The sequence below is a fragment of the Benincasa hispida genome, chromosome 11, assembly GCF_009727055.1.
Source record: "Benincasa hispida cultivar B227 chromosome 11, ASM972705v1, whole genome shotgun sequence".
Classification (NCBI taxonomy): domain Eukaryota; kingdom Viridiplantae; phylum Streptophyta; class Magnoliopsida; order Cucurbitales; family Cucurbitaceae; genus Benincasa; species Benincasa hispida.
In genome coordinates, this window is record NC_052359.1 from 62,356,247 (window position 1) to 62,364,937 (window position 8,691).

Genomic DNA, 8,691 nt, shown 5'->3' on the forward strand with positions numbered 1-8,691 from the left:
CATACTTGCCCCCCTCTCTGTACGCCCCCTTTCTACATGGTGCCCTCCCCCTACACAGTCCAATACCCGGCCGGCTGAGACCGGGCGCCACCTACTCCTACCCGGTTTTGCCCCCTTCCCCTTCGTCCTTTCCTATCTTTCCCACCCATACCCAGTCTTTCCCGCCCATACCCAGTCGAAATCACTTACCGCCCGACTGTTCTACCACGGGGCACAATCCCCCTTCCCCAAACCTATCCTCAAGCAACCTCAAACTTGCCCACCCGGTCACAATGTTATGAAGTCCGGCCGGATAAGACCGATTTCCGGAAACGCATTTTAGGCTCAAACTTATTCAGAAAATGCCGAACATGATGTTTTTAGGAAAAAAAAAAAATAAGATTCAACATAGATCTAACATAGATTTCAAATATTCACACAAGAACACCTAACATAAACTAACACATTGAGTGAAACAAAATGAAAATCCCAATGATCTTTAATGAAAAGGAGAATGACAAGGAAATGTAGAATGGGAAGAGTGAAATGGAGTGTGATTGAGTTTTTGAAATGGAGGAGAGTGAAAATGGAAAAGAAAAGTTAGGGTTTGGAGGGTTTGAGTGAGTTTTGAATTGTGAAGGGTATTAGGGTAATTTTTATTATTTTCAAAATTGTGGAGTCAAAAAAAATATTTTTTAAAAAGGATCCAAAAATCAAAATAAAAACTTGAAAAAATGTCATTTTTGTCATTTTTGTCAATTTTTCAATGTTTTTGTATTTTACTTACTTTTTCTCCATTTTTTCGGACGTGGGTTGCTTCCTAGTGTGACAATGTTGCCTTTTGTGTTTGTGAATTGAAATGGTATCCTAGGTTGATGTATTAAAACTGGATGCATGAATCACGTGGTGGGTCACTAACTTACAACTCCACATCTTGTTAAGATTTGTAATTAATCTTTACTGTACTAATTACTTTTACCGAAAAATTCTTTTTTCTCCCTAATTATAGAATAAAGTGTGTATTTAGTTCATAAATTTTCTAATTTTATAAATTTAGGAATAATATGGTAACCGTTTGGTTTTATACTTTAATTTTTAAAAATTAGGTCTATAAATATGCAGATCAATGTAAGAATTAGTGAGAAAATAAGTTTTATTTTAAAAACAAAAAACAAAAAGACGAACTGATAAAGAATCTTAATTGTCAAGTTTGAGTTCGCTTTCAATTTTGTCTTAGGCTTCTAAATTTCTAATGTTATAACTTAACTTTAATATTTACACTTTTAACTTTGATTTTTAACTAAATATTTATTCTTTATCTTCAATGTTGATATAATTTATAAGAATTATAATTAATTAAGTTTCACTATTTTTCATCATTATTGAAATTAAATTTAAAATTTTGCTTTATAATTATTTAAATTTAATTAACAAAACATAAGTCAATAACTAGAAGTGGATATCCAATAAAAATAAAGGTTAAAAATTTTAAAAGGTAAATATTGAAATCCAAACCTGAAATTGAAAAAAAAGAAAAGGTAAAATGATAATTTTGAAACTCTAAACTAAATTGAAGTTAAAGTTAAAGTTTAAAAAAAATGTAATATTTTGAATTTAGTGATTAAATAAAAACTAGATCCAATATCCGCGACAAAAAAAAAAAATGTAGTTTTTTTCCGTATTTCATATTAATATGTAGTACATCTTAAATTAATCAAATCGAAAGTCGAAACCCAAACCAAGCAGCAGCCATGGCCAACAACAGAAACCAAAGATGGTCTCTCAAGGGGATGACCGCTCTCGTCACCGGCGGCAGCCGCGGTATCGGGTACTCCTAGTTTTCAATTTCTACTTTCTTTTCTTTTTAAGATCAAACTCCTCCTGCAATGTCATTTCCTCGGTCAGGCGAGCCACGGTGGAAGAACTTGCAGAATTTGGGGCCACCGTTCACACATGCTGCCGAAGCCAGGAAAATTTGGACAAATGTTTAAAAGAATGGGAAGAAATGGGTTTGAAAGTGAGTGGCTCTGTATGCGATGTGCAAAGCAGAGAACAGAGGAAGAAGCTGATGGAAACAGTGTCGTCTCTGTTCAATGGCAGCCTCAACATTCTGGTAATTAACAACAACAAACTGAAAATTATAGATTTTAATTTGATTTTTGATTGATTATTTGAATTAGGTGAATAATGCTGGGACAACGTCGGAGTTGAAGACGGCGGCAGAAGTAACAGAGGAAGAGATTTGGAGTGTAATGAATACAAATTTTGAGGCATCGTTCCATTCTAGCCAACTTGCATATCCATTGCTGAAAGCTTCTGGTAATGGAAACATTGTGTTCATATCCTCTGTTTCAGGATTGATGGCCCTTCCTTATTCTACACCATATGCTGCCTCTAAAGGTAACCCACAAATTTCTTCACCATTACGGATCTTATTTTGAATGAGGGGTGTGTTTTATAAACGGATTTGTTGATGAAGCTGCCATAAATCAAATGACAAAGAACTTGGCATGCGAGTGGGCGAAAGATAACATCCGTGTAAACGCAGTGGCTCCATGGATCATCAGAACTCGCTTTGTGGAGCCTCCCAATGTACAAATTTTATTCATTATCAACGTCTCTTTCAAATTAATTCATATATATATCTACAAGTTTATTATTATTATTATTTTGCAGGATGATCCAATATATGTAAAATCGATGGAACAACTATTGTCAGTAACACCTCTTAAACGCGCTGGGGAACCACATGAAGTTTCGTCAATGGTTGCATTTCTTTGTCTTCCAGCTGCGTCATATATTACTGGACAACTTTTTGTTATTGATGGTGGCCACACTGTCAAGGCTTACCCCATCTCCGATCTCTGAAACTAAACTAAATTATTGCTTTTCAAATCTCATTTTCGTCTTCTACTCCGTATTTCCTTCCATTTTTGTCTTTGTAATTGTAGCATATCTATAGCTTTAATTCCAAACCTATATTTCTCGAGCCTTTTTGCTTACAGAAAATGTAATCGTACACCTGTTGTGTGACCCGTTGGTCCTAAGCTATGGATGAGAAAAGCCTCAACAATTCAATTAGCAAAGAAAAAAATGTCATAAAGGTGAAAATTTTATGTGTAATATTGAAGTATATACATCAGTAGTGATACATGTAGGCGTTCATGTTTCGAGTCTTTTCATTTTGATCAAATTTCTGCTTGACAAGAAAATATTAGTGAACAACAGAAGTTCAGCTTTGACATGGAGGATGTAGTTCAGATCCTACATGAAATAGGATGTCTTTTGCGCTGGAGAAGATGCATTAATGGCCAGAAAACATCCAATCTATGAAATCCCCTTGGAGCCTGTGAAGAAGTTAACATAATTTTTCAATTTGATATACCAATTTGGATAGAACTAGACATATACACTGCATACCTCGACGATGAAATAAGCCCATGATTTGTTTGAATGGCGTTCAATCACACCCTTCAATATCGTTAATTCCAAATTTCGGATTATTTGAGTGATCTCTAAGAACAATCCCATGTCATTGCATAGTATCTACAGGATGTTGAAATTGAATACATTATTGAAACACAAGCTTCCAGTTTCTGAGAAAAAAACATTTAAAAAGAAATCAACAAAAACCTTTATAAGCATGTGTCCCTGGTATTCTAGATCCTCTACGACTATGGGGCAAACTTGGTGCTCACTCCCAATATCAAACGCCCAGGTCCAACTAGTCCCATTTGGTTGAAACTCCTCATTTTCAAGATCAGTGCAATTGTCAGAATCAAAATCCTATAAAAGCATTTGAAAGCATTTTAGGGCACTAATTTACTAAATTCTAACGCTAGAAGGCATTTATTTTGATGTAGAGCACAATCCTTTTATTATACCTCTTGTTGGGCTAGTAGCTTTAGTTTCTCGGCTTGGTCAGTTACTCGTTGTAAGTATAGCATGTGCTTTATGGTTTTCTCTAAGAGACCGTCAATGCTACACTGTTTACCATTAGACAAAAAAAGCAAACTTACTAAGAAGGAAACCAAGCAAATGAAACTCAAATTGACACACCGCAACAGTTCTCGAGACACCTACTTTACCACCATTTGGGACAATTTGCCGTAACTCTTTGATACGATCCTGGATCAATTGTCTATCCCTCGGTCTCTGTCTTGTACTAGACGTAACTTTGATCTGACGGCTCGAATTGGAACGTTTCATCCCTTTCCTATATTGAGCGATGTCACAATCTTGTTCTTCCCGCTCGTTAACAACTAGAGAATTTGATGTCAACGAACTAGTTAAATTTTTCCTGCCTGTTGCAGTCATTTTGGATTCAGGAATGATCCAAGGGGCTGGATCATCCACTATTATTGCACTTGATTCAGATTGACATGTTTTGGTAGAAAGACTCAATTTTGCTACCAAGGGGGGAATCCTGGCATTGATTGTGTTATTAGAAAAGGTATCATCTGAATTATCATCTGCAGTTATCAATGCTTCGAGGAGATACTCGATATCACCTTCCTTGAAATCTCGACTGCACAACATACTTGATGTTGTGTCTTTGATTGAGCTAGATGGATCATACGCTAACACATCAGTATGTTTCTGTGCAAGAAATACTGGTCCAAGTGCTTTCCGTAGTTCACAGTCATCAGGAAAACTAAAGAAATTGTCTGCAGTGCCATATTCTTTCCCAGTCACAAGATTATGTCCAGATTGTTGTCCAACTACATTGTCCACAGAATAAGAGTGAACAATGTGGGGGTTAATCTCAAACAATCCAGTCTCATGGTTTCTCAACTGACTGCAAGGAGGAAGCAGGGATTCCAGAGAAATACAATCGGAAAATTCCACTTCACTAGCACTAATAGATTGATAAAGTGAAGCGAATGCTTCTTCCATATTAGTCCCTTGCATATCACCCTTATGTTCCTTTTCACAGTGAGGAGTTTCGGGCCTAAATCTTCTAGATGCAGTCATCACATCTTGAATGGTTACAAACTGATTTAAATTTGACATTGGTGGCTTAATATCATGAATAACCTCATGATTTTCAGCTTCCAGCATATAAGTGGTAAAGTTTGTTTGCTCATCCAAGCTCTCAAAGGGACTGGGTACAAGTGATGCACAGGCATCTCCAGCAACAAAGTTAATGACATTGAATCTGTCTTTGATATAAGCAACCACCGAGAGATTTTCGGTAACCTGAGATTCAATAGGACACAGGAAAGCCGAGTATGAGATGAATAGTTATAGAGCAATTCAATTAAGTGGGGAGGAATCAAATTATTGTTTCTCAAAGTATTACCCCCGAGGAGCTTTAAACAACCAATAGACTTAACATTTAAAAGAATAGAACTTTTGACACACACACCAAAGTTCAGAAAATACACACCATTTGCAATGAGCCAAGCTGCAACACTCCAAAAGGAAGAATGGGCACCAATAAAATAGTCTGCAAATGAATACTTGATCTTTTAGTTGAAAGCAATAACATGTGCTTTACACAAATAGAGAACTATCGAGATGTGCAAGCACGGATATGCAAGCTAGAGCACTTGTATTTTTTATTCTCAACAATGTTTGGTAAAATTATAAATTGTCAAATGCACCTAGAGGTAAGAACATGAGGTGGCACAAAAATTATACTACCTTGATACCAGATGCATATTGAATCAGCCATTCAGTAGGACCCTGCAGCATCGACACATTAAATTATGTTATGCCCCATTTTTGGATCCTCCTCATATAGCAAAGAAAGTGAAATTCACACATACCTCATAAATAGAAGGAGTGGATGAATTGCTAGTAAAAATATTTTCAAGGAAAACCCAACTATGATTTCCAGAACTTGCCACGCTTCCCACAGTCCTGGTGTGAAGTTTGTATAAGATAAAAATTAGGCACATAGACTAAATTATTTGAAAGAACAGTAGTATCTTATTCTTAAGCATTGTTAACTCACTAAAATAATTCTAAGAAATATGAAGGTTGCAAGGACCGATGGTAATGGACCCACAACTGCAAACAAAAGTCCATGGTAGCATAAGATGATTACCATGGCAATAAAGAAATCAGCCAAGTCCTCAAAACCTTCATTTTAAGATTCAGCAAGGAAAAATTCCACACAAAAACCAAAATTAGCAAGAAAAGCAAATATTTGCTAAGTTTCAGACATATCAATTTTGTTGGAAAAAGTAGAAACACAAAAGACGTAAGAAAATGACAATAAATAAGACTTTACCCTTCTCCCAGCGCATATTGAAGGCAAAACATATCAGCCACTGCTAGTTCAACAGAACAACTTCCAGAATCACCGTTATAAATATTTGTTCCATAGTACGAAGTAACATGTTCATCATTGTCTTTAATCATTCCATACTCTGTCATGCTTCCCATATGTTTTTCCAATTTTGAATAATTGCAATACCCATCTTCCCAAGTCAATATCCTGAAAATAATCCAAGGTTTTAAAATTAACCATAGTGCTTAAGGAATTGAGCCATAAACAATTAATCATATAGATATATCAAGAAACTTACGGTGGAGTTTGATACTTAATTTTCCAAAAGACAGCATAAATCCATTGTGAATGGGTGCAGAGACTTTTCAAGAGGTTGTTGAGAGACGAAGACGAAATCTCCATTCTTCGCTTGAGCGCTTTACAAATAAGCAGAGCAAATTCGAAAGTAACGAAATATAGATTAATCAACGAGAAAAACAAAGGGCTTCACTAGCTGCCGCTATAAGAACCCCGACCCGCCTGTTTTATTCTTAGACCGGCTCGTCGCTTAATTGGTGGCCCAGTTGAAGCTAACAGCCATAATCCCATCGCTGAAGAAAACCCCCCGCCCCCCTGTCTTCTACTCTACCACTATATAGTACAGTTAAATTCAACAAGAAGCAGGAAAGGGCAGAGTTTCATTGACAATTGGGAATTCAGTCTCCATGAGAAATGAAAAGGAAAATGAAGCAGATCCTATCAGATAATTGGTTGCGAAAAGAATTGCGGTAGTTTCAGTAAAACAAAACAATGGGGTTTTGAGTAAGGTTGAGATAAAGAAGAATTGAGTAGTTTATGGGGCTCCCGTTTTTTGGGAAACGAATCAAGAGGAGAAAGGGAGAGAGTTACCGAGATTGATGAAAGTTCAGGGTTGAGAATCAGACAATTGGAGAGACTTCAAACTCGGTTGATTCCATGGCCTGTCTCTTTCTTTGTTTGTGCAGAGAAAATTAGAAAAGAGACGGAATGACAAAAATGGAGCGGCCGATTGCCAAGCGCCAAATTGGCCTTTTTCCAATTCACGCGCAATCACCTTTTATATACCCAACCTCCGCCATCGGTCGCCGGTCACCTCCTCCCCCCTCTTTCAATCCGGTTTCTAATTTTCTTTTTTTCTTTTTTCTTTTTTCTTTTTGTTTTATTCATTTTTACTTTTTTTTTTTTTGTAACTTCTTGAGTTCGGATGTACTCTGATTATTATTATTATTATTCTATATTTCTCAATTTATGTTTATGAATGTTGAGATATAAATATATTTGTTGAAGTGAAGATTAGTTTCGTATTTGATTAAATAAATGATAATTTTCCAATAACATAAAAAAAAAAAATAAGAGCTACATCATAATTTATTTTATTTAAAAAAAAAGTAGTATTTAATTTCAGAAGAAGTGTAGGTACCCATAAAATTTAAAACCTATCCTTTTCGTGATTCTCATTTACAATGCAATGGATAACTTCACCTGTAATAAATCGTTTCAATAGAAAATGAACCACAATGAAACCGACCCACTAACCACAATATTTTGATATGTTTTTAAATTATCACATTATTTGGTATGTATCATAATCCAAATGGTACAACAAAATTAAGCTTTTAACTTATCCGTAATTGATTTTTACTCCTTTTTCAGTTCAATATTAAAATTTAATAAAAATAGAAAAAAAATAATAGTAATTAAAATTTGTATAAAATTTATCCTTTTATGTGAAACAATATAATACTTTTATAAAGGAATATAAAGATAGTTAAGGTTTTATTTGGTAATCATTTTATTTATTTGTATCTTTGCATAAAGGTTGAATTCTTAACCAAATTCAAAAAGCAAAAACAACATTTTCGAAAGCAACTTTTTTTAGTTTTCAAAATTTTACTTAATTTTTTAAATCATATGGAGGTTAAAGTAGTCTTCATAGGCTTATTTTTTTTAAAAAAAAAAATAAAATAATAAAATAATTATCAAATAAGGTCTAAATTATTAAAAAAAATACTCGTTTTCATAAGATTGGAAATTGAGATCTTTATCGACACATTTATACAATCAATTAAACCACATGGCTAAAATATTGAAGGATTTATTTTTTAGGTATATAATGGGCTAATGGCTTTCTAGAATCATAATTCTTGAAAATATAAAAGATAGATTGATTGCTTTATTTTGGATGTATTGAGTCATCTTTATTATCAACATGAATATCTTCCATTCATCAAAATCTTCCAATAATTCAACTAATCAAATACTTAATCATACTTTCTTTAGACTCTCAACAACTTTTTAAAATCAAACAAAGCCATCAAGACTTTTGAGATTTTCTTTATTACTCAATATTATCATATATAAAACTTCCAGTTTTAATTGTTGGATTCACGAATAAAATTTTATGATTATAAAATTATATGACCAACAATAACAATTTTTTTTATAGTGTATGTTCT

At 34.3% G+C, this 8,691-nt stretch overlaps 2 protein-coding genes across 2 annotated transcripts; one reads left to right on the forward strand and one right to left on the reverse strand.

Moving 5' to 3' along the window:
• The first annotated feature begins 1,653 nt into the window (after positions 1-1,653).
• Positions 1,654-3,000, forward strand: LOC120090987 (tropinone reductase homolog). Its single transcript, XM_039048735.1, has 5 exons — positions 1,654-1,807; positions 1,885-2,092; positions 2,160-2,379; positions 2,459-2,571; positions 2,656-3,000. The coding sequence occupies exons 1-5, from the start codon at positions 1,731-1,733 to the stop codon at positions 2,845-2,847; spliced, it is 810 nt and encodes a 269-aa protein (XP_038904663.1). The 5' UTR covers positions 1,654-1,730; the 3' UTR covers positions 2,848-3,000.
• A 75-nt stretch (positions 3,001-3,075) lies between these two features.
• On the reverse strand, positions 3,076-7,303 carry LOC120090986 (transcription factor EMB1444-like). The gene is made up of 10 exons (XM_039048733.1): positions 6,516-7,303; positions 6,218-6,424; positions 5,751-5,844; positions 5,626-5,667; positions 5,369-5,428; positions 4,063-5,178; positions 3,864-3,965; positions 3,613-3,765; positions 3,400-3,525; positions 3,076-3,326 (listed from the first exon to the last, which is right to left on the reverse strand). The coding sequence occupies exons 1-10, from the start codon at positions 6,617-6,619 to the stop codon at positions 3,237-3,239; spliced, it is 2,094 nt and encodes a 697-aa protein (XP_038904661.1). The 5' UTR covers positions 6,620-7,303; the 3' UTR covers positions 3,076-3,236.
• Between the last annotated feature and the right edge of the window lie 1,388 nt (positions 7,304-8,691).

What these genes read in the sequence shown, in the direction of transcription:
- LOC120090987 (XM_039048735.1), top strand. Translation starts at nt 1,731, where the DNA reads ATGGCCAACAACAGAAACCAAAGATGGTCTCTCAAGGGGATGACCGCT. An exon ending in GGCGGCAGCCGCGGTATCGG is followed by an intron (nt 1,808 to 1,884) that starts GTACTCCTAGTT and finishes TTCCTCGGTCAG; the next exon opens with GCGAGCCACGGTGGAAGAAC. An exon ending in GCTTTGTGGAGCCTCCCAAT is followed by an intron (nt 2,572 to 2,655) that starts GTACAAATTTTA and finishes ATTATTTTGCAG; the next exon opens with GATGATCCAATATATGTAAA.
- LOC120090986 (XM_039048733.1), bottom strand. Translation starts at nt 6,619, where the DNA reads ATGGAGATTTCGTCTTCGTCTCTCAACAACCTCTTGAAAAGTCTCTGC. An exon ending in ATTAAGTATCAAACTCCACC is followed by an intron (nt 6,425 to 6,515) that starts GTAAGTTTCTTG and finishes GATTATTTTCAG; the next exon opens with GATATTGACTTGGGAAGATG. An exon ending in TTGTCCCAAATGGTGGTAAA is followed by an intron (nt 3,966 to 4,062) that starts GTAGGTGTCTCG and finishes AATGGTAAACAG; the next exon opens with TGTAGCATTGACGGTCTCTT.